Source organism: Amblyomma mixtum, chromosome 1 (assembly GCF_055824585.1).
Source record: "Amblyomma mixtum isolate Tamu chromosome 1, ASM5582458v1, whole genome shotgun sequence".
In the NCBI taxonomy this organism is placed as follows: Eukaryota; Metazoa; Arthropoda; class Arachnida; order Ixodida; family Ixodidae; genus Amblyomma; species Amblyomma mixtum.
In genome coordinates this window covers 206,455,954-206,481,439 of record NC_143012.1, presented here as the reverse complement: position 1 = coordinate 206,481,439, position 25,486 = coordinate 206,455,954, and the positions used below count along the sequence as shown (strand labels likewise).

Sequence of the window (25,486 nt, the reverse complement as noted above, 5' to 3'; positions counted from 1 at the left end):
AAATGCAACTATCGAATGAAGTACACATGCAGGCATTCGTCGGCAATTTTACTTTATAAAAATGTGGATTAGCACTGATGGGCACAAAGTCTGAACGGCTCCCTTTCTGGTGCTCGCAGAATTCAGTCTGCATTTGCGTTGTCTTTAGAGCGGAAGGAACTTAACAATACGTCCAGCCCGCCGGACCGAAAAGCTGAAATAGCTTCCTTGTCATTTTGGGATGCTTCGCCCTCTACCACTTGTGCATTGCGAAGAAGCTGCTGTAGTGGCTGATAACCGTAACATTCTTGCTTTTCATGCTGCGTTCACCAGACCCGGCCCGTTCGTATGTAAGTGCGTCGCCGCAGTTTTCAGGTGCTTCGCTCCACCGCGAAGAAGCCGCTGCGTCTCCTCCACGTCACGTCCTTGCAGGAATGACCCGCTCGTATGTCAGCGCACCATTTTTAAGGCGAAATCCTTTAGTGCCTCATAGTGTCATGACCAAGACACTATGAAGCATTAAGTGTCCGCAGAAGTGTCCGCGTTTCGTATGCATGCCTCATATGGGCATATGCCGATCAATATCCAATCTATACTCAATAAGGTGCAATCGAAAGACATCGGAACATGATATACAGTGATTTCATTATTATATCATTGTACTTAATGACTAAATGACTGACTGATAATTAGTAGTAGTTAAGAAGTGGCATGTGGGACTGTGCACTGCGCCTGTACCTTAAGTAACACTAATTAATCAATGTACTAGTTAAGGTCACGTTAACTATACATTAACTAGTATCACGAAATTTGCAAGTCATGTTTAACTATCATTACCATCATTAATAGATGTTTCTAGATGTTTCATAGACATTGTGTCGAACATTCTAGAGAGAGCCATTACTTCACAGGTGAGTGATAGGACATGATGGATGGCATTAGAACGATGGTAAAGACCAATTAGCCTAATTAACCTTTCTAGTCAGACCACATAAATAAAACCGAGTAGGAAATTGGTAGAGTTGGGGAATCGAACCAGAGTCTCAGGAGTGCGAGATGAGCACGCTAACCACTCCGCCATGCCATCTTTTTTTTTCTTTATTGCTCCGATCATGCCATCTCGATGGTTTGGAGTGGACAAAGGCGCGTCTAGCTAATACGGCGTCTTCGTTCACTCCCATCTTCCTTCCTTCCCGTTACGGCGAGGTTCAGGTGCCCACCGAGATATGCGAGAGAGAGATATATTTCCTTTCCTCAAAAACCAATTTACCGTCGAGCAAGGCGTAGAGCCGAATGGGCGATGGCGTTCTGTGAACTCCCTGGCAGCGTTGCAAGACGCTGACACGTTTCGCTCTTAGAGGCGAAACCTAACGTCTTAACAACACATCAATGGCACAAGCAGCAACACTGCGCTTAAGGCTTTCGCTTCACCGCACTTTAGGTCAACAAAGTGCCTTTCTGAATTTTTTTTTCCTTGTTTAATGCTTCGCCTTATTACATTTACGCACTGCAGAGAAGCAACCGCAACGAACATCTGCCGCTGCATTTCAGCGGGTCCCTGCGTTCGGCCCACTTATATGTATGCATGTGTACTGTTGGTAGCTAGACGTATTATACGATCTCAATTTTTCGAAAGTTTAAAAGTAGTTGCCGGGAAATCGTTATGCAGGAACGTATTAGCTGGCATAGGAATAATGTAACTCTATGGGACATTTTAGTGCCCGCGATTTTGAGCGCATAAACCGAGCGATCGAAGGAAGCGGGAAAGTATGAACGAGGTTTTACCGTATTGCTGATACAAAGACGCACCATTTTGTACTTAACAAAAATAACAATACTGTTGACTTACGCTTATATCCGATACGTTTATCTGCCTCTTCTAGTCAGTTTACTTCGAAGAATATTTTTGAGGCAAAAAAAAAAATCCTAACCAGGCGCATTTTTTAAAAAAAGGCTGACTTGGTCACGATGCTGATGTGGCCCACAACCCTACGCTAGTATATTTTCACAGAGTGCAGTGTAACTTTTTTAAATATTCGCACTATAGTCGGATAAAACTTAAGAAGGCAGCGGCTTTTCCCCGTCAAAGGGGTTCGATCCCGGCCGCGGCGGCTAGAATTTCTTTGGAGGAGAAATTCTAGAGGCCCGTGTACTGTGCGATGTCAGTGCACGTTAAAGAACCCCAGGTGGTCGAAATTTCCGGAGCCCTCCACTACGGCGTCCCTCATAGCCTGAGTCGCTTTGGGACGTTAAACCCCATAAACCAAACCAAACCAACCCCTTCCATCCAATGGCGTCGGCCAATTCTCATGACCCTGCTAGGGTGACAATGCAGGGAGTGGTGCCACAATGGAGAGAGGCGTCTATCCCCGACTCTAGAGGGAGGGGACTATCACCTTTTATCTACCACTCCTTGCTTTGTGACACTAGCGTGGTCATGAGAATCGGCTGACGCCATTGGCTGGAAAAGGATTCTTTGACGGAGAAAAGCCGCTGCCTTCTTAAGTTGTATTCGACTATAGTTAGCTAAACAGTCTGTATTACGCCCTTGTTATTATTGCTAATCGAGAATCGGTGCAATGATGGTGATACCCAATGATCCCGTTGAGTAGAATTGAGTAGGATATCACAATTTATGTCAGACACGCGAAAACAAAAACCCCATTCCCCTTCCAAACCAACGGGGCGGAGGCCCTCGGCGCCCTCTTGAGTGTTTTTTGAGCCAACCCGTTCGTAAATAATTGTGCATATTGATATACTAATAGCAAGCTTCAATTCCTACTCGCGTTAGAAAACTTGTACCGCTTACAAGATAGTGTTTGATTACTATGAACGCAGCTAGCGGCAGCAACCCCACGTGGATATTTTTATAAAGCCGCAGCAATCCAAAAACACTTAGCCGCCTTCTGCTGCGTGATAGACGCTCATTACCTACGGCGAGACGCGAAAGACTGTCGACGCAGCAGGAATCACACATCAGTCGGGGTCAACGGTTCTCCATGCTCCTGATGCTGGCTCGCTCCCCCTCGCGAGCCGACTGAAAGAATGTCAACCCGTGAACAAAAGGTGGTTGGGGAGCTGAGGGCATTCCAAGAAAATTTGAGGGAACCTGAAAGAGCTTAAAGCCATGAAGAAAAAATTCAGGGGGCACTTTGGCTCTCTAAAGTGCTGCAAGGCGAAAGCGTTTCCTGGCGCACTGTTCGTTTTTTACTTTTTATTTTTTCATATTTTTTATTTTTGCTCCTTTTCTTGTTTTATTGTTTTTATTTTCATATCTTATTTTATTGTTTTTATTTTTGTTCATTTTATTATTTTTATTTTCCTTTTCTTGACTTTATTCCTTTTATTTTATTTATGAAACCTATGCATTCACTAGATGCGCCTTTATTCATGCTAGAACCTTGAGCAAAGCAGAAATCTGGGCGAGTTGGTAAGTATTCATGATATTGTTCACAGCGCAACAAGAACGGGAAAAACGAAAGACGATAGAGTAACACAAACAAGCGCTGACTATCAACTAGTTTTTATTGCAGAAAAGAAGGGGTATATATAGAAACACTTATCAGGCACACAGACGTTTTCTGGAAGGCACGTGGGAGTTCAGATACCTTAACTCCCTCTCGGATAAGGCAATCGAAGGGCTGCTGATACAGCCCTTCGATTGCCTTATCCGAGAGGGAGTTAAGGTATCTGAACCCCCACGTGCCTTCCAGAAAACGTCTGTGTGCCTGATAAGTGTTTCTATATATACCCCTTCTTTTCTGCAATAAAAACTAGTTGATAGTCAGCGCTTGTTTGTGTTACTCTATCGTCTTTCGTTTTTCCCGTTCTTGTTGCGCTGTGAACAATATCATGAACCTTGAGCCTTGAGCGGAGTGGTAGCGTCTCCTCTTTAAATGCCAAAGGCCCTGGTTCGGTTCCCACCCTCGGCGCAGTTTCTTTTTAAGCAGTGACGCCGAAAGGCGGACAAATCTGCCGACATTCCTGCCAACGCGTCTGTCGACACTCCTGCCGACGCGTCTGTCGACATTCCTGCCGATGCGTCTGCTAACGACAGTATGAGGCATTAAAGGCTTTCGCCTTAAAAAAAGGGTCCCCGAGAGCCCCGCGGTCCTCCCATTGTTGTAAACTGGACCCCGCTTCCGACGCGCGCGCCAGCGCCCGTGCGCAGGCGCCGATATCTGACATGCACAGATATCGGCGCCCCGCTCGCGCCTGCTCGCGCGTCGCGCCTCGCGCATGCGCAGACAGGCTCCAGCGTACGCCCGTGCGAGTATGTTGAGACGCGGGTCGTCAGTTGTCGTCGGGACGCGGGTCCGCTGTAGCCGACCGACAGGAGCAATGACGAGACGGGGAATTGATTAGGAGTAGCATGAAAAAGATAAATGTATATATTCACATATTTACAAACAGCAGCGAAAAGCACGCTACATGACGAGATGTATCACAACAGGGAAAAGACACGAACAAAAAAAAAACGGGAGCCCTTAAATAGAGTCGGCACAGACTCCCGCCCCTTTTCATCCAATTAGGAGCGTCCTAGTGGCTGATTGGCCTGGCAGGCCTGAACGCCATCCTTGGTAGCGTCCCGGTAGCTGTCCGGCCCGAACGCACAACGCTCTCCACGACGACGACGAGCAGGCTCGGAGAGACGCAGGCCTGGACGCCATCCTTGGGAGCGTCCCGGTGTTGGAAATGTCGCGTTCACACCAGCGCGTTGGCGCTTCGTGCGTCCATCGAGTTAGCCCTTAAAGCTTCCTGTAGCCGGCGGATCACCTCCCTAGTCCCTCCACAAATACAGAAACCCTCGACCACCACACGATCACACAGAACATCGCGCACTATCACGCACAACCTACCACGCCCAGAGCATATATAGTGGCCCAGAGTACACGTACTGGAGACAGCTGCAGACTGCTTCCGGCCACCGTATCGCCCATCTCATACACCCTTGCCTCTTCCCACCCAACTGCATAACTCAGAAACGAAGTGCTAGATGCCCCTCAAAAGGGGTCGTCCGGCCAATGGCGCCAAACAATTCTCATGACGTCGTGGTTAATACCCTTGGACCTGATTGCGGTTCATCCCCTTACATCTGCCGAACCCCTCAGGGGTCGACGCCATTGGCCACAGGACCTCCTTTGAGGGGCATCTGCTGCTTGATAACAATGGGACACGGCCCGCGGCGTCCGTTCTACTCCGCTGACCAGTCACAGAAGTGAACAAAATCAGCTTTTAATGTTTGACTGTATCAAACAAGCCAGAGGGATCAAAATTCTTGGGCTTGTAATTTCGTGTCAGGGTTGGCTTCTTGTTTAGGTAACGAGAAAAGCTTTTAACAACGGTTTGCTTTTTGTTACGGAGGAATTTGTTCGGTGTTCCTGAATTGTGGGCGGAGCTTCACTGCAGACAGGTCCAACGCTCCAACCCACTACGGGTAGCCCCAATACCCAACCAAAATCGTTTCTACTGGGAGGCCACACGGCCTCCCGAGCAGCCCCATCTGATTGGGCGCACCGCACTAGAAGGGCATCATGTACAGAGGTCAGCCTTGGAGGCCATGTGTGAGCATTGTGAACGCCGCCACAGAAATGGACCACGTCGATGGTGACCGGTCCATCGCATGCAAACCGACACTAGAGCGTGCTTTGCGCTCTCGGAGTGGCTCTGTTTTTTAAAAGCCGCCGAAGAAAACTACAGCATGCCGGTTATTAGAAAACTATTTGAGAACTTGAGAACATATTCGGTTTGTTTCGAATGATGTTGAACTTGTATTATTTGATTCGTTGAGCGGTCCGAGTTCATGGTCAACGGGAGGTGTCTGCCAGTTGCCAAAGCAAGACCAAAGAAACTGCTGATCTTCCTACGTATTTATTAGAGGCTCCACAATGCTGAGCTTTTCTTTTCTATAGCCTCTGTTCATTTTACAAACTGAGTGGTGCCAGAATTATAACTTATTTTCTTACCGAGGGTTCTCTCTGCCTAAGCGGGTGAAACCAGCTTTCAAAAAGAGCGCCAACAAACACCTAACTTTCTAGTTAAACTTAAGAAAGGCTGGTAGCATCAGACAAATAGTTTTGAGCGCAAAACTGCCTCTTTTGTTGTTTGAACTTAATAATGTTATGTCACTGTACTCCAAGAAAATGTTGTTGTTGCTTACTTTAGCGGTTTTTCACGCGGCCTTTTACCAACTCGGCCACACTGGGTTTGGTTCATTAAGCGGTTGCCAGAGGGCAGGGGGGTCGTTCTTCTAAAAGTGTTCACAGGTCCTCCGTTTCAAAGTCCGGCAGCTTATATGGTCCAAAATGTCATATAATTACGTCGTGACGGCCCACAAGCCGACTGGAGTGTCTGCCTGCGCTACAGGTCGGTCAAAAACCTCTTCAGATCCTCGCGACACTTCGAACGGCTCCTAGCGCTGTTCATCGTGGTTACCTCGCTTCAAGAGAGCACATGCCTCGCACCTTGGCGTCGCTTAGCTGCCTCACGTCGATATTGAACGCGTTTTCTAAGATAATCACTAAAAGGGCCAATACGTGAACTTGCGTTGATGGTGATGAGCCTGTACAATGCGATCTTAAATCTGAAAGCAATGTTGGCGCCACCGGTTCGCAGCGATGTTTACAGCGTGCCTGTCTCGAATGCTAGGCATTCTTGCCCTCTACATTTCAACTCACTCCTGCGTGGTTATCGCCGAGTGATTAAGAAATAAACGTCTTCCTTGTGTTTCCGCTTAAAACGCTGGGGTCAATCCCCCGACCAGTAAGAATGCTGTCACATCTGACGCCGCTCGAAACAGCGGTCGGCTATGTCGACGTATTTGTTGACAGTGCACGCTTGAACGAGTGTTGTTATTTTTAGTTCATTGGAATAAACTCTGGTTTCCGTTGCTGCTTTCGAACAAGTAGCCGAGCGTTTCTGCCGAGGGCATGACGAGCTTAAACGTTTTGTTCCAGGTAACTTCACGTCTCCGGATGACATCAACCTCATTCTCGCCAAAAACACTCGCCTCGAGATTTATGTGGTGTCTCCAGAGGGTCTCAGGCCCGTCAAAGAGATCGGCATTTATGGGAGGATAAGCATCATGAAGCTCTTTAGACCCCCGGTAAGCGTTCGAGCATCTCTCCGGAATCGCCACTGCTGTGAGCTCTACTTTGAATGGCCTGAGCATGATTTGTTACGCGTCAGGCGAACATATCTAGTGAGATGTCAAAGGGCTTTGCTCATAGTTACCAAGTAGAGTATCTGTGCCATCCACTGTACTCCTGCAGAAATTTAAATCTGCGCTATTGTTTAAAACCGTAGAGAAAGTAAAAAAAAAGGGCAAGAACGCGGTGCTTGCTTAGGCCAAAAATTTGCTTTCTTGATGCTGAGCAGTGTGTAGAATTTTTGGCCTCGAAAGGGTCGTGGTTGTGATAGCGTGTGAGGTTTTATGATGCAGCTGCAGATAAGGCCATAATGCGTCAAACGCAAGAATCATAGAGCTTAAAAACTATTATTATCGCTTCTTAGCCTGTGTGTAAGTAGTGGAAATTTTTATGTACAGGGTCACCTATTGATTTTACTGCAATGATTGTTGCAACACTATTCTCACTGCACTGGAGTTTATGCTGCAACAGCATTGATGTGCCATCAATTTTGTTTTTCTTTAATCACTGCTTTTGCCAAGATATCACAGAGGTTTTTGTGTTTATTTGGTGGCGTAGACCTCATTCGAAGTGGAAACCATTGTGTAAGAAAGCGAAAGATAAGAGCCACCGCTTTGTCATAGGATAATACAAAAGGGAGAGGTAAAAAAAAAGTTGATTTCATGCAAGAACCGAGATGAAGCTTGGACATCAGTGTATGCTTTTTTTCATGCAAGAACCAAGATACAGCTTGTACATGAGTGCATGCTTTTCTTAAGCTAAATAGGGAAACACAGCTTTGGACCCTTCCTGCATTTAGCTATATTATTTATAAAAATTTTCCTGGATTGAGGCTCAGGTGGGTTGGTGGCACAAGTGAGATAAGTATTGCGAAAACAGCCGAGGTTTTACATGTTATGGTTAATACAGAGGTTTATACTAAACTGTTCAATAGTGTCTTTATTATTCATTCCATCTTGTGTGCCAGATGTGCTGGTTCAGACGGTTGGACATCCTTATTTCAGTGCCTTAATTTTGTTGAGACTGTCTCTGTCTTTATTTATTTATTTTGTAAAAGATGGATTGGCTGAGTTGAGAGGTTTTCTGTCATCACTTTTATTACTTTAAATATTTTGTTCCCTTTTTCAATTCAGAAATGCTTTTATTTAGAACACTACTATAGACCCTTTTTTTTTGTATATACATGTCCTGATGTGGAGTCGACACTGCATCACTTGCGATGTGCCAGCCTCGAGCATCATTTTGTTGCTTTGCAGGGGGAGAAAAAAGATCTGATGTTTTTTCTGACTGCCAAGTACAACGCAGCTATCCTGGAGTGTGTCCAGTATGGTGACAGCATTGAGATTATCACCAGAGCACATGGCAACATTGCTGTGAGTTTCTTTTTGGACATATGCATCTGGCAGCATGCCCTTAGGGGCTTAAAGTCTACGCAAACTTTTGAGTCTTCACTGTCTTGGCTCACGAGCTCAACAGTGTCACCATTTGTTTCTAGTTACTCTTGTCAGTGCTGCTTGACCATGTGGTTATTGAAAGGGAGCTCATATAGGGAGCTCATAAGGCGGCTTAAAATTTTGGAGTCATGTTTTTTTTTAGGGAGCCACGTGAGATACAGGGGGAATTTATTCAGTTGAAAATAAACTGTCTTGTAGGGCGTGTGCTAGGAGCTTGAATTCGTAGTTGGTTTATAGGTGATATCGCATTTTAATTTGTAGTTAGTCTACTAAAAGAGTCGGATCACATGGCTTATTGTGTGTCTTTGTTCAGCTATGGTACTTTTAAGATTTTGGATCTTTCTCATATTGGGGCTAGAAGATTATGATCATTTTATTTTTCATACCAGATCAGATGTCTTGCTTTTGACAATGCTGGCAGCAGACGCTTATCAGAGGTTTAAGAGTACTGTGTTTTCATTTGATAAGAATGAAATTTTTTTTTTTTCTAAATTTGAACTGCAACTGGAATTTGTCTCATGGGAGTTTTTTTCAGGTGTCAGTTGTAGCTCTTTCTGCTGTCAGAAAGCGATGAAGAAACTTACTGTGACGTTATGTGTATTGCATAATAAGTTGGTTCATAAGTGGCTGTGCCAGCTTCTTAAGCTTGTGGTCGTGCTGTACCGCTAGTGAAGCTGGTAATCTGTTTCCATTCAGGACACATTTTCAAGGCCCTCCGAGACGGGGAACATTGGCATCATTGACCCTGAGTGCCGGGTGATCGGCCTTCGACTCTATGATGGCCTCTTCAAGGTCATTCCCTTGGATAGGGATAACAGAGAACTGAAAGCCTTCAACATCAGGTACGCAGCCGTTGACTTGTGTTTCACATATGATGAGAGCCTTGTTGAATTCTCTGCTGCCCTCCCTCCTCCATGTTCTCTTTTTTCCATATTAACCATGCCTGCCTGATTACTCCTTATATAGTGTTGCTCAAACAGCGTTCTAACACCCCCTTTGTGCACTTAAAGTGGATTCTTGCCACAGTTGAGTCCGATAATTACAAGCTTCCTAGGTAAATATCATTGTTTCAGAATGCTAACTGTCTCCCTCTTTTGTCCTGGAGCATGTCTGTGCCATATTTTCAAACAATTTTTTATTTATTTTGAAGATCTGGCTTATTCTTGTGCACCTTGCCCTGTGTGCAAGCATGTCTCTAGTCCATGCTTTTCATGCTTCCAAACGCACGAATGTGACCAAACTCACCGAGCTTTCAGTTCTGACCTATTCCATTAGTTTATTAACTTGTAATCTGGCAAGCAAACAGTCTGTTTAGTGTATTTGGGGAGAGCGTGTTACCATTGGCATAAATAGTGCTGGGCGCCACGTGGAACAAAAGGGTAGACCTACTGTTCCCTATTGTTCCCTATTTCCCTATTGTTCCCTATTCACCGACTTCCCCGTGGGGGGTGTGCTGCGCAGGATGGAGGAGCTGACGGTGCAGGACATGGAGTTCCTGCACGGCTGCAAGACGCCCACCATCGTGCTGCTGCACCAGGACAGCCAGGCGCGCCACATGAAGACGTACGAGGTGTCCCTCAAGGACAAGGAGTTTGTGCGGGGCCCCTGGAAGCAGGACCACGTGGAGAGCGAGGCCACCCTGGTGGTGGCTGTGCCGGAGCCCTTCTGCGGGGCGCTCGTCATTGGCCAGGAGTCCATCACCTACCACAACGGGGACCAGTACGTGGTCATCACCCCACACCTCATCCGGCAGAGCACCATCGTCTGCTACGGGAAGGTACGGCTCTGTTGCACTGCAGAAAGGGTCCCAAGCAGCGCAGGCACAATATTGGAAATGACTGGCTTTACTCTGGTCCTTTGCAGAACCGGCCTTTGCCAATATTGAGCCAATTAGCTGTGCTTCTGGGATGAGAAGAGAAACACGTTTCTATGAAGAGAGGGTTGATTTGACAAACGTGATGGTTTGGGACTGCAAAATTTTATTTGTTCAACTTGGTAGAAGTCTTCAGTTATTTTTTGAGCCTGTTTTGCTCAGGGGTGGCAGGTAAAGGCGAATTTCTCAAGTGGGGATGGTAAGGTAAATCAACCCCCTCTCCCAAGTTTTTATTTTTTTTTATTACCAAAAATTGCGCGCAGTGTGAGGAGAAAAACTGTGCAATGGCAGGCTCCGAGTTGCACTCCAAGCTATTGAAACATGGCAGCAAAAGCCGTGCTCCTGGTATTTAAAAAATGAGACGTGTCAGCATTTGTTTACATGATGCTATCCTTAATTTTTTATTTTTTTGCATATGTGTATTTTTTGATGAGAAATGTGGTTAGGCTTATAAAATATATACCATTCCTGATGCTTTTATTAGTTGCAGCTGCAGATTTTCTCAGTAGGGGCACCTTTGTAGAGCATTAAAGCCTAGCTATCATTGCTTTGCTTTTCAGGTCGTTTCTCCGCCATGTTGTTGCTTTTGAAATTTATTCCTCGATGCTGTTGTGCTTCATCTTGGCAAGAACATCTACGAATGGACAATGAAGAGAAATTTTTGGGCACTGATTTTCAAAGGAAGATTTAAGCAAGGACCTAGATCATGGACTATGTCCCAAGGGAGCATCATCATGGTGTGGGTGAAACCATAGCCTCACTGGTGGCAATCCTGAGGTGTATTTCCACAGAAACAGTCTCCTAACTGCTCTTCTAGAAGCATTGAAGGCAGTGTGTCAGGTTTTTTCATCACCAGCACTTCTGTGCAAGTGCCTCCATGGCAGGATGGCGAAAACCAATGCTTCACTGAACTAGCTGCTATCGTGCCGCTGCCCCTAGGCATTTCTTGGGGCTGACAGTGTAAAGATTGCCACTTGTGATGCTGTGACTCACTACAACAATGGGATAGAAGCGTGAAATTCTAATCTGAAGCACTATGCTTCACACCAGGTGTATTCTGGGAAAATCGTTCTCAACCGGCTTGATAAGCGGAGTGTTGAGAAGGCAGAGTGCTGCTCAGAAAGCAAAGAGCGATGCAGAAAAAAAGAGAAACCTGAAAAAAGGCATTGGGGAAGATTCCAAGACAGCAAGAGAAATGTGTGTATTCTCCTGGTGCCTCTTGCACCATTGTAGTAAATGTAGAAACATAAAACTGTATTTACCGGAAATGACATTTCTGAAATTTTTTCAACCTTCATACACTGTAGGCACTACACATTCGATTGTGCTGATATTTTGCGGTTTATATTGAAATCGGTTGTCAGCAGTTAGAACCCAGAAGTTTTCAAAGCTTTGTTAATTATAATTGCAAACAAAATTTGTAAGTTGAAGGTTCTGTCCTCTCTGATGGGTCATGACAAATGAGAGTAATAACTTGTTTCATGCACAATCCAATGAATGTGCAAGTGGCTGTTATAATGAAGTTACTGCATGCCTCTTGTGACCTCAGTGAACAGTGATATCATAGCCTCCGTTTATGCATTGAATGAAGAACTGGAACTGCATGGGAAAAATTTTTGATGTTAAAATTGTTTATTCTGCATAGATGAATTCCATGCGGAACTTCGTGATTACTAATTTCATGCCCATTATTGTAGAAAAAGAACTAACACCTGAAATTTTGCCTCTCTACTCCCTCAAGGCTGCATCTTTTGCTTGTTCATTGCATACTGCTACTGCTTAACGAATCATCAGTAAAAGGTCGACTTCAGGGCTGTTTATGCAATGGCTCCATTGCTCTCTCTCTATAGACACTGGTGATCTGTAGGTTTGGCGAACTGGGCCGTGTTTGAATGTTCTTTTTGACTTAACCAATATGTGCCTAGCATCCTACACGTAGGACGCCGCTTTTTTGTCCAGTGAACCTAAAAGTTCCTGTAAAAGCTTGCACCTGCTAACGTAGGTTCGAGAGGGTCTGACAAAGTTTATGTTGTGTGTTCAAAAAGATCTGCCAGCCTTGTGCCGGTCGTCACATTTCAAATTCAACCTGACTGACTACATAGTAAATCTAGGAGAAGAGCAGATAATTTTGCATATTGTCATAAAGAAACCAGCGCACGTGATGTGAAATGGGATTTCAAAGGCGATGTCAAATACCTGAAGCTTTAACACACTTAACAGGCAGCGAACTTGCCTAGTGTCCTACAGTGTAAAACGGCTTGAAAGTCGGAGTTGAGAAATATATTTCAGCCTGTAAAATTTTGATTCTGAATTGTCAAGTAAAATAAACATCTTATATTGAAAAATACTTTAATTCTTTTGAATTTCCGTTTTTCGGCATTTGTGGGTTAAGCCATCGCTTTTATGACTTCCCCTCTTTTTAACCTTAACCTGGCCAGGTGGATGCCAACGGCTCCCGGTACCTGCTGGGCGACATGGCGGGGCGGCTGTTCATGCTGCTGCTCGAGCGGGAGGACAAGATGGACGGCACCACGGCTGTCAAGGACCTCAAGTTGGAATTCCTGGGCGAGATCACCATCGCCGAGTGCATCACTTACCTGGACAACGGTGTTGTGTACGTCGGATCCCGGCTCGGCGACTCGCAGCTCATCAAGCTCAACTCGGAACGCAACGACCAGGTATACACGTTTCTAACTTTAGGTTTCAGCGCTGCTGCAATGAAGTGCCCTGCATTGCGTGACTTGTGCTCTCATGACCGTGTTAACAGGTTTATCAACTGAGTGTGGGTGGCTTATGCCCTGGCCTAGCAGTCACAGCAATCATCATTTTTCATGAGCTTGAGTTCCAAACAATGCTTTGGAGCCTAAGCAAATGACTCGTCATTTGCTCATTATTGTTTCTCGGACTACCTTTTCTGCGGTGTGTGTGGAATTGTTAGGCCTAATGCAAGTGCACTGAACCAAAGGGGCTTTGCTGAATGATGACAGTGTAACTATACTTTACTGTTTCCTGTTAAAATTTCCCAGCTTATTTGAGTCTGTGGCCTGAGAAACACTGCTCTGGGTCAGGAGGGTAAAACTGAGATTGTGTTGTTAGCGGTCACTTGCAGCAAGGGGCTGAGTTCATACTTCATGCCCTTTCTGTTTTTTCTGATAAAAATATTTGGAGAATGTCATAGCATAAACCATTGCTTTGGCTAAAATTTAAGAGCAGCCTTAGGCTCCTACCATGGTTTGTTGTCAGTCCAGGCTTTCTGCAAGTTTGGCATAGTAGTGAGACACTTAAACGTTTATAATGTCAAAACCACTGAACATATATGAGTGAAAATATGTATTTATTCATTCAGTGCGCTTTCCAATCAGCATTTCAAATTTATCGCTCTGCATCAAAAAATAAAAATTTCACGTCCGAAATTCACATTCTGCCTTAAATAAATACTTTACATGTTCTGACGGGCTTAAAATTTATGCGGTTCTACTCTAGTGCTTGCATATATCATTTCCACTATACGTCACAGGTTTTCTTTAAGCCCCTTAACTCGTGTTAGGTGAGAGACCTTATGTACAGGGTCCGTCAAAAGTTCCAAGGCCACAGGGTTTGCTTTTGAGCAGCATAGTCGGGCTGTTGAGAAACCCTCGAAGCTCAAAATATCTGTAGAGAATAGAAGAAGGATCGTTCTACCATCTGAGAACCTCGATAGCTCTATCGGAATCTTAAGTGCCAGGATATACCGATGAAAAGCGGACCATGTGGCCTTGGAACTTTTGACGGACCCTGTATATGCACAGGAAGTGGAAATGAAAAAAGAGTTCTGTATTTCTTTTTGATGCTGTGCTAAAACTAAAACATTTCTTTAACCTTTCCTTTGGCCCACAGTAACCTTAGTTGCTTACGCATCATAATAATCGAACACAACAGAAACAATTTCTTTCATCTGTCACGGTCTCACACCATGTGTGTGTGTATGCGCCACCGTGCAGGGTTCATACGTGGAGATCATGGAGGTGTTCACCAACCTGGGCCCCATTGTGGACATGTGCGTGGTGGACCTGGAGAGGCAGGGCCAGGGCCAGCTGGTCACCTGCTCGGGGGCCTTCAAGGAGGGCTCGCTGCGCATCATCCGCAACGGCATCGGCATCCACGAGCACGCCAGCATCGACCTCCCGGGCATCAAGGGCATGTGGCCCCTGAGGGTGGGCTCGGCCGCGGCCGCCCACCTGGGGGACGGCAAGAACGTCGGGGAGAGCGCCGAGCGGGACAACACTCTCGTGCTGTCCTTTGTGCGCCAGACCAGGTGTGTAGTACATCAGAGGAGTGGGGCAGTTGGTTTAGGTGGTTAGGTTTATGGTGTTTAACGTCTAAAAGTGACTCAGGCTATGAAGGGGTGTTGTAGTGGAGGTCTCCGGAATAATTTCGACCACCTGGGGTTCTTTAACGTGCACTGACATCGCACAGCACACGGGCGCCTCTTGCGTTTCGCCTCCATTCGAAGTGCAACTGCCGCAGCCAGGATTGAACCCGCGTCGCTGCTTGAACTTCATTCAGTCCACTCTCGAAAATTCAAACTGGGAGGGAACCAAAAATTTGTTCAAATCATACAGAGTTCTGTTGAGGGGGGCCTCTTTAATACAACTCATGTTGACCGGAAGTTTGTTTGAAAACAAGATTTTACTGCATTTCACTTTGAACATGCGCGAGCAAAACACGCAAGTGAAGAATGGGATCACTGTTCATTACAACAACATTTACTAAAGGGAGTGTAATGATCACTTATTATTTTAATTTAAGCTTGTGACACTTATACACAGGCTTAGGTTTGCAACCGAGCCCGCTGTGTGCACCGCCATGCAGCGGAGCTTCCCAAGTGCATAGTCCACAGGCACTTGTACTCTGTTTTTAACCAGCGAGTGACCGACGGTGGGAGTCGAACACCCCACCTCCTGCAGCCGAGACGGGCGTCTTAGCCCCTACGCCACGACTGCGGTTGATGTGAGTGCACGTTAAAGAACCCCAGGTGGTGGAAATTTCCAGAGCCCTCCACTACGGTGTCTCTCATAGCCTTAGTCGCTTTGGGACGTTAAACCCCATAAACCAAACCAACCGATCACTTATTATTTTGTTCCATTCTTTGTGTGTCCTGTCTGCTTGTTCTGTATGTGTTATTAGTGGGCAGTCAAACTCAATGCAAAATATGTCCATCACACAGTCCATGCTTGTAAGTAAGCACGGATATCTTCTTCACTTTCTTGGTCCCATTTTATTCTTGCAAATTTAAGGGAAGTGCTGGTCAGTGTTATAGCATGTGCCTTTGTCTGCAGGCTATTGTGGGTTAGGTGATTTAGTGTACAGTACCAGTAGGCTTGCAGAAATATTCGGTCAAATGATAAAGTATTTGATATTCAATGTGATCCAAACGCTTGGTATTCGAAATCTCATTATTCGCCTCAAGTGAACTACATTTTGGGGTTCTTCACAAGTGCGGCCCTTACACATGTTAATACGGTACTAGCCCTGTGTGTTAGAAAAATACATAATTTTGAAAATTCCTGCTGCGTTGTTCGACCTTTTTGCCAGAGGTACTCGAAATATATTTGTTTCAAAATTATTAAAGAAAATTAGTGTTTGCTTCAAACCAGAAAGCCACTATTTGCACATTCCTAGTGTAGAGCCTGCATTTGCTTCCACTTTTTTAGCTCGGAGCAACTGGGACAGATTGCTGCTGCTGTAATTGTTGGTTGCTGCTTGTTTCGTGAACAGAAGCAGACATAATTGTTAATGCAGTGTAGTCTGTGTGCAGCCATTTTTAGAGATTAAAAATCTGAACCAGAAAGATGTAAATGCTTTCAGTAAATTCATTGAACTTGGTTAACTTTACACCCATGTTACCACTAGTGCCATTGCTGCTCTGAGGCACCTGAGTTCGAATGTGATGTAACTGCACATGCGTAGACAACTCTTGAAAGTTAGCAACAATGCAGCTAATCTTGCGTAGGTCCAATTTCGAGAGTTGTCTACTTTGTTAAGTTTTCTTCTTTCATTTTTCACTTCCTTGAGTTGCATAAAATTCATAATGAGCAGCATGATCTCCAAATGTTACCTGTTGTCATTAAAACAAGTTGCATTGTTTAAAAAAAAAACAAATGAAGGGAGAAAAAGGAGTCATTGCGACCATTTTCCCCCTTCAGGGTTCTCATGCTGAGTGGTGAGGAGGTGGAAGAGACAGAGCTGGCTGGCTTCGACACATCCCAGCAGACTTTCTTCTGTGGCAATGTCCGCAACAAGCAACTCATTCAGGTGCGTCCTCCTCTGGGCTTGAATTCTCCTGAAGCAGACACTGCCTCCCTGTGAAAAACCTGCCTGTGGAATTCTGTCGGGCCTCTATTGGCCAGCCCTCGCCCGCTGGCTGGCAGGGAAGCATTACGTGTGCTGCCAACTGCGTGCAGGTCACAGCAGCAGCAGTGCGCCTGGTCGACAGCCAGACGAAGCAGTTGCTGCACGAATGGAAGCCACCAGGGGGCCGTAACATCAGTGTCGTGACTTGCAACCAGAGCCAGGTGGTGTGCGCCGTGCGCAAGGAGGTCTTCTGCCTGGACATCGGGGACGGGGTGCTCAACCAGATAAGGTACCTGCCACTCACACACTGCCACGATGCTTTGGCCGTAGGGTCATTTTATGTTATCAGAGAGATGAACCTAAATTGACATTTCTCTCAGTGCGTGGATGTGGGGTTAAATGAGTAGGGCTGCCAAATTTTTCAGGCTCTGCTGCGTAGAAACACAGTAAAGTAGAACCTTGTTGATTTGTCTCTCATTAGTTCAAAAAAATGCTGATGATTTGGAGTGGCGGCAGTTCCAGCTAATGATGCCTATCTAAGTCTGTAGTGTTGAACACTCGTTATTTTGAATGCTACTGGCTCACACCAGCTCCTCACATTCTGAAAAGGGGCAATCTCAAGGTGTGAACAACATGCTAAGTGATATTTGGATATTCCTCTTAAAGCCGGAATTACACATTGCATTGCTGTCTACATACCTCTGACATGTCAACAGCGGTAGGCATGACGATCAGAAAACCCCCGTCGTAGTGTGGTTGCATAATTTCATTTCCTGAACTTCGCCACCATCCTTTAACAGCAGCAGGCAACAGTGTCTATTGGCTGTGCACCAATTTGGGTACTAATTAGCGTATCAGTGGTCTCTGCTTGTTCTTTTCGGGTGGAATCGTACTGTTCTGGCAAGGCACGTGTACCTTGGTTTTGTCTTTGTGCTCGTTCCATTTTTACAGTGTGCCCAAAGTGCGAGCTGGTCGTTCACTGTTTACCGTGTCTGTGGTGAAGCCTCCTTGCATGCAAATTCAGTGCTTGTGAGGAGGCTCCACCACTACTGTGCTACTTTGTGAAAAAGGCCATGGAGACCTTAGCCATCATGAAGGCTATGACACTCCAGGCAGTGTTCACACAGTAAAGTGTTTGAAAGAACTCGGAAAAATTATCTTTGCTGCATAGTTTTTATGTCAAAAAGAGGCTACGGTTATGCATGTTTTAACTGATTAAATTACCATATTTACTCGCATAATAGGCGCACTTTTTTTCCAGAAAATCCGGCTCAAAGTTCGGGGTGCGCCTATTACGCGGGGTAAAATCTCCGGAAATTTTTCGACTCGCAAAATTGAATATACCTCATAAACGCACTCGTGTACGGGGCCGCACCGAAACTTTCCACGACCCACGCGGGAATAGCCTTCGAAATGCACGCGCCGAGGCCTCCGCGATCAGCTCCAGCTGCGCGCAACGGGCGCTTGATCGCGGAGGCCACGCACGCGCACAGGAGCTTCCAGACGCCGCCCACGGAGGGCACCCGAGGCCAAGCTTATCATCATCATCGTTTCCCTCCGCCGCGAGCTTTCGCTATCTATATCGCCATCATCATCACCAGCTCCTTTTTTTTTTGTTGTTGCTGTCAAGTGCCGGGATCAGCGGTAGCGCGTTAGTTCATCGTGGTTTGTGGCTTTGCCGCCGAGCGTTGCTGTTTTAGCTAGACGGGCAAACACCTTAATAGCTACACTGCTGGGAGTTTGCTCTCGAACACGGCAAGCGTGCGGCAGGTCGGAAATTCAGAGTTGCCGAGAAGTGCGGCAGTTGCGACTGTGGCGTGCCTAAATTTTCGTACGAGACTCCAGGCGCCGAGGTTTTCGTGGGCCTAAGTCGGGAACGTTTCCGGCTGGAGATAAAGCTTTCCAAACAAACAGACGTTTAAAGTGAGCATCCCTGAAAACTGTGTGCGGCTGTTCCACGCGATGTCGCTGTACGTGCTGTGGGTCCGCAGCAGCTGCGACGGCAGCATCACTAGTGAGGACTAGTAGTCAGTTCAGCAAACTTTGTTAAAGGGACACTGAGGAGAGCACTATTAATATTTTTTTTATAGTAAAATCCGATAGTTCGGCATGTCATGGCTTTGTTGCCACTTGGCCGGCAGCAAAAGATGCATTTATTTCTAAGAAATTTGGATTCGAAGTTGAAAAAGTTTTTCCCGCCGCTCTGATTCAAACTTGGGGTTCGTCTATGACGACAGAGGACTAAGAGACGTGAAACATGACGTGCACATGACGTAACGCAGACTCCGTGATTTCTGGCTGCCAGCAGTGCGGCCTAGCAGCAGCCGAAAAGAAAGCTACCGCCGGCCGCACGTTGAAGGCATCTATCGGCTATTGCGGCCGTCGCTACAGTCGCTTCGATTACGTTTGCACTGGCGTTTTGCCAGCGTTACGATGGATCTCGTTCTCGAAGTCTTCAACGAAGTTCTCGCAAATAGACACCTTTAGCATACCGTGTACAGTCGACGACCGATTTTTCGGACTCTCTAGGGACCGCGAAAACGACCGAAAAATCGGGCAGTCCGGAAAATCAAATTTCACCGAAAAAATCACGAACTTATTACCACTATGCTGGAGAAAGCGGCCAATTATATTGCACACATTCTAAAGCTCCTCATGACTATATTTCGCCGCGCGAAATACCGTATAAACGCGTTTAAGGGCCGCACTTTTTTTTTTTCCAGATTCGAGGGCCAATTTTCGGGGTGCGGCCCATACACGCGATATGCGAAAAAAAAATTTTATAAGTAAAAACACACCAACCAGGGAATGAGCGACATTTATTCTACGTTCAATCGTCACTCGCGAAGTATTCAGACTCCTGAGCTGGTGCTGCGCTCTGGTGCACGCTCATGCCAAAAGAAGCCGCGCAGCATGTCCGCTGTCAACGCGTAGCCGTTGTTCCGAAATTCCATCACATAGAGGAGCAGCTCTTCTTCCAGTTCAGGAAACTCGCACGGCTTGCCTCGGAAAGCGCGCTTTTTGCAGCTTGTGTTTCTCTTTTGGTTGCACCATCATCGGACGCACTTCTCGGCCACGTCGAATTTCCCGCCCGCCGCACGCTTACCGACCGCGTTCGAGAGCTAACTCCCAGCCGTGTAGCTTAAGGTGCTTGCCCATCGCGCTAAAACTGTGAAGCTCGGCGGCAGCGCGCGAAAGCCACTATCACGGCGAACGCGCTAACACGCCACGAAAGGCTGGAGCTGGCGATACTGATGCCGATGTGAACAGCGGAAAATCGCGACCGAGAAAAATGTTGATAATGATCACGGCGCCATCCATAGACGGCACTTGGAAGCTCCGATGCGCGCGCGTGGCCTCCGCGAACGGCGCAGCGCCGGAGCAGATCGCGGCCGCGATAAGATCCGGCGGCGCGCCCGAAGCGCGCGCTTCGATCGCGGAGGCCACGGCGTGCGCGTAGCCTCCGCGATCGTATTCGCGTTCCGTGTTCGGGACTAGACTCCGCACAGATGAGTTCCGTGAACTCAGACTACGGTTCAAGTTCGTGCAGCGGAAGACATTCAAGGACAGTACGAATTCGAAAACACGCGAGTGCAATGTGCCGACTCGCGCAGAATTTCAGCGTCGCAAGAGGCTCCCTTTAAGCTTGAATTTCGTTTTGTTTGATCAAGTTTTCGATATCTCCTGCAGTCTGAATTAATGAGGTTCCACTGTACACATTATATGGCGGCTTGGGTGCTGGCGGCGAGTGCGAACGAGGTCCGAAAAATCGAGTGGTCAGTTGCGGTGCGTCCGAAATTTCAAGCGCTCTTACACATTGGCTCTATGGGCCATGTCGCGGTGCCGCGAAAAAGTCCGAATAATCAAGCATGTCCGAAAAATCAGGCGTCCGAATTTTCGGTCGTCGACTGTACCTTGTTACCGCTAGCGGAATACCGGGAGCCCGCCTACCGCCGGAAAACAGGCGCTGATTTGTCCCGATGCTTCAGGAGCGCGCGTAGCAGTGGGCACGTGGCGCCATCTGGCGACGTCAAGGAGATTTGCGCATGCATTGGCTGCGCCTCAGTGATGCATGGTTTCGCGGTTCCTGGTGTTGCTAGAACCATTCCTTCTAGCAACACTGTTTTGTTCTATGATCTCATCACGCTTGTACTTGCGAGTTTGGCCTGTGGCGGCGATACCTGTATTTTGGTTCTTGCTCTTTTCTACGTTACAAGAGCTTTGTTGTCAGTATGAGTGGCGTTTTTGTAATCAGGAGCTGGTATTCTGTCGATACAAGCCAACTTCAATTTCTCCTCAGTGTCCCTTTAAAATAAAGACTGGGGGGGGTGGGGGGGGGGGCGTCGGCTTGCAATCGTGTAAATACAGTATTGATCACAGTGCCAAGTTCGTGGTGTGCCTATTATGCGCGGAAATAAAAAAATTGATTTTTCACGACCAAACTAGGGGTGCGCCTATTATGCGAGTAAATACGGTAACTGTGATGGAAATGTGTTTCGGCGGTTTCTTAGGGGACCATTCGGTAATTCAACCTTTGGATATTTCAGACATTTTTTTCCATTCCCTGGAAGCACACACTGACAAGGTTATACTCTAGTTAGAACCTTCACTAGTCACCTGCATAACTTGGGAGGGGGTGTTGCTGTGTACTGTCTTTGCACATCACAGCCTGTGGAGACTGCAACCAGGACTTCAGGTAAAAAAACGCGATGCTGCGATAAATTATTTAAAGCACACTGCAGCTATAAGAAATAGGTTTGAGCTTCTTACAGTACACTGAATTCACAACAGAGCAGTTATGACTCACATGCTAAGTGTCTTGTAAAGCTGATCAATTTTGTGCAGCCACTGAGCTGGAGGGACTGAAAGGTGATTTACCTAGTGAAATAAATCATGACCTGACTCATAGCTGTCCTTTACTGTTCATGTTTTAATATTTTACCATTGTTGAAGTGCATTTGTGGCGCAAAAAATGTTTCATCTTGGCATTTTTAGACCTTTCCGTATGAGTGGTGGGAGGCAATGCTGATCAGCGATCATATCGAGGACCAAAGAGCCCTCATAAAACAGGTCCGTCTGACAGTGCAACCCTGGAATGAGGACCCCATCCATAAGCCTCAAGAAACATTCCCCTATCATTAAAGTTTACCTACGTGCCTACCTATGCCATGCACGTTTAAAGGGACAGTGAGGAGAGCTCTATTAATATTTTTTTAAAGCAAAATCCGATAGTTATGCATTTCATGGCTTTGTTGCCACTTGGCTGGCAGCGAAAGATGCATTTATTTCTAATGGCTTTGTTGCCACTTGGCCGGCAGCGAAAGATGCGTTTATTTCTAAGAAATTTGGATTCAAAGTTGAAAAAGTTTTTCCTGCCGCTCTGATTCAAAGTTGGGACTCTCTTATGACGACACAGGACTAAGTGGCGTGAAACATGACGTAACGCAGACTCCGTGATTTCTGGCTGCCAGCAGTGCGGCCTAGCAGCAGCCGAAAAGAAAGCTACCGCTGGCCTCACGTTGAAGGCATCTATCAGCTATTGGGGCCGTCGCTACCGTCGCTTCGTTTACATTTGCACCGGCGTTTTGCCAGCGTTACGATGGATCCCGTTCTCGAAGTCATCAACAAAGTTCTCGCAAATAGACACCTTCAGCATACCGTATACCTTGTTACCATTAGTGGAATACCGGGAGCCTGCCTACTGCCGGTGAGCAGGCGCTGATTGGTCCCAATGCTGCCGGCGTGGCGGGTACGTGGCGCCATCTGGCGACGTCAAGGAGATTTGCGCATGCATTGGCTGCGCCTCAGTGATTCGTGGCTCTTCGTGTCCTAATGTTGCTAGAATCATTGGTTCTAGCAACACTGTTTTGTCCTGTGATGTAATCACGCTTGTACTTGTGAGTTTGGCCTGTGGTGGCAATACCTGTATTTTGGTTCTTGCTCTTTTCTACGTTACAAGAGCTTTGTTGTCAGTTAGAGTGGCGTTTTTGTAATCGGGAGCTGTTATTCTGTCGATACAAGCCAACTTCAATTTCTCCTCAGTGTCCCTTTAACAACATTTGTAGCCTATCTCGTTATCAAAGGTTGGTGAAAGCATATAATGCGCTGCAGGAAAGGCATAGCACATTCTAAGATGGCTCCCTCCTGAAGATGTCAACTTCTACAGTGGCATGTGTTCCTCAGCTGAATTCGATGCGTTGAGTGTTTTATTGACCTGGGAGTTGTGAGGTAGTATTTGTTTGGATACGCACAATGATGTAACTATGATACAAGCTGTTTAGTGGTGCTAAGAACTTTTTTATGGATTTGCCCTGTCTGTCCTTTAGCCCTAAGCTGGGGCACTCTTGACAACATTGTCATTTCAGTCACTTGCACGGTGGCAGGTGCCGCAGCTTCCGAGTGATGTGGGCAGGAAATTCCCATAACAAACACAATGGATGCACTGTCGCATGTAACTTGACGAATCTCCGCTGTTATTCGAAAACCTTTGAGAGACTGCATGGCAGGCTTCTGTTCTCAGTGTGCTGGTTCCTTTAGTGTGTACTCTGCTTGGTACCGTTCAGGTATCCAGCTTCCCGGCTGGTCGTTTCCGAGCCGGTACTTTTTATTTTCCGTGATCCTGTGGGTTCTACTTTTTTCGGGTGATTCCAAAGGGGCGTTACTTCTTGTTTGGTGTGGGCCCTCAATTCGTGAAGATTTTATGCAAAATTATTGCAGCTGCATATTAGGGGATGTGACTGTGGGAGTGTGGAGCATTACATAGTAGGCCTGGAGTCGATGCGGGTCAAGGAATGTGATTAATTTCCAATGAAAAATTCGTCTTCTCACCTTGCAGTAATGCAGAGCTGGAAAACGAGGTGGCCTGCCTGGACATCACGCCCCTGTCGGAGGGGTCCGAGAAGTCGACGCTCTGTGCTGTGGGTCTCTGGACAGACATCTCCATCCGCATCCTCAGCCTGCCCTCTCTCCAGCAGCTGCAGAAGGAGAACATTGGAGGCGGTGAGGAATCCTTCGGGACCTGCTCTGGGCATGCGGTCTCTTTTTGCCTGTCATCCTTCAAGGCCTAATCCGGGCATGCAGATTCTCTTTGCCTATAATTCTTCAGGGCCTGCTCTAGGCATGTGGACTCTTTTTGGCCCATAATCCTCCAGGCACTCTTCCGGATATCCCTATTGACACTCGCTGAAAAGAGTTCTTTGGGTCGTCAAGACCTCTCAGAGAAGGGGTATTTCTGATTGAGTTTGGTAATAGCATGGACCTAGAGATGGCTGATCTTTGTTTTACCCTTCCAGTGCAGTTTTGTTAAATCGTATAGTGAGTAGCAAGGTTGGATGCAGTTCGGAGGGAATTTTAGAGATACCATGTATTTACCTGGGGGAAAGTGCACCGTGCTTTGCATTGAAAATTAAGACTCATGGGATGTGTCCATATCTGTTACTTGTCCGCTGTGCTGTTACTTTCAGGTCTAAAATTTTTTAAAGCAGCATGGCCAGGGGTTTAGTAAGCAATGACCCTGCAGTGTGTGCATCAGTATGCTTTGGTGTGCAGCGTGCCTTGTCATTTGTGTAGGAGTTATGAGAATCAGTGAGATTGGATTCAGTGCAGCATTGCAGGTGTAATTCATGCCTGCTCTTCTTCAATCTCTTCTCATGCAGAGATAATCCCAAGGTCGATATTGATCACAACATTTGAGGGCATCCACTACCTCCTGTGCGCCCTCGGTGATGGCTCGCTCTTCTACTTCCTGCTTGAGGCCGCCACCGGTGCCCTGTCGGACAGGAAAAAGGTGGGCACATTTATCGGGATGCACAGAAAACTGCTGTCAGTGTGTCTTTCTTTGCAGGAGGTTTGTGCAGAGCGTTCAGTATGCTCTGCACAGTCGGTTTGTGCACTGTTTGTGTTGATCAGTGTTTACGGCTGTAAACTTCAAACGTACCATATACAGTGCAGTCCACTTATAACGATATCGAAAAATCCGGAAAAAACGATCGTTATAACCGATCATCGCTATATCTGGACTGCCATAAAAATGGCTGCCAAACTTACCTCTGTAGCTCCTGACTCAAGTTTTACACTTGCGCTCAAGAACAGTAATTGCAGAACGTACGATTTGTGAAACAACGCGTTTATTCGTCACGTTTAACAAGTGCCTCAGCGTTAGGTGCGCTAAAGTAATTTGATATGGGCACTTGCTTGCGTGGCAGTTTCACTACTGCAGTGTGCATAGCATCCAGCTGCTGCGCGTACACTGGCGGCAACCCTTTCGCGTGCATAAAGTCGATCAGTGATTCTATCTTGCACAGCGCACTTTGCGTAATCATCGGTGTCGAAGGTGGGCCAGTGTCAATTTCGTCGTCGCTGTCGCTGCTGTCGCCGCACTCTGCCGTGACAACACATTCTCGGTGACCTCCTCGCAGAACGTAGCAGCACTATCTGCACTTAGGAACTCCTCCATGGACGTACCATTCATTTCGTCGACATTTGCGGCGTGCTCCCAGAGCTCAGTAATGTCCGCAGCTTCCACCGTATCAGTTTCCACGTCAGGGGGGGGGGGGTTTCGTCCTGGCGCACAAAGCCCGCCTTCTTGAAGCAGTTTGATCTTCAAGTCCGCGGCCTGCTCTGACGTGCCAGAAACACGATCGGTTGCTAAAATTAGCCATTCCAGCACGCGTCGCCGATACAATGCTTTGAAATAGGCG

General features: G+C 46.7%; 1 protein-coding gene across 1 annotated transcript in view; it reads left to right on the top strand.

The window, feature by feature from the left end:
• The first annotated feature begins 6,194 nt into the window (after positions 1 to 6,194).
• The window catches only part of pic (DNA damage-binding protein pic), a 40,696-nt gene continuing 21,404 nt past the window's right edge, over positions 6,195 to 25,486 (top strand). The window contains exons 1-11 of the mRNA XM_089562630.1: positions 6,195 to 6,345; positions 6,936 to 7,084; positions 8,384 to 8,500; positions 9,278 to 9,423; positions 10,043 to 10,358; positions 12,893 to 13,132; positions 14,435 to 14,748; positions 16,640 to 16,748; positions 16,898 to 17,076; positions 23,623 to 23,786; positions 24,443 to 24,573. Of these exons, the coding sequence (XP_089418756.1) occupies positions 6,285 to 6,345; positions 6,936 to 7,084; positions 8,384 to 8,500; positions 9,278 to 9,423; positions 10,043 to 10,358; positions 12,893 to 13,132; positions 14,435 to 14,748; positions 16,640 to 16,748; positions 16,898 to 17,076; positions 23,623 to 23,786; positions 24,443 to 24,573 (1,926 nt within the window). The 5' untranslated portion in view covers positions 6,195 to 6,284. The remainder of the gene's footprint in view (positions 6,346 to 6,935; positions 7,085 to 8,383; positions 8,501 to 9,277; positions 9,424 to 10,042; positions 10,359 to 12,892; positions 13,133 to 14,434; positions 14,749 to 16,639; positions 16,749 to 16,897; positions 17,077 to 23,622; positions 23,787 to 24,442; positions 24,574 to 25,486) is intronic.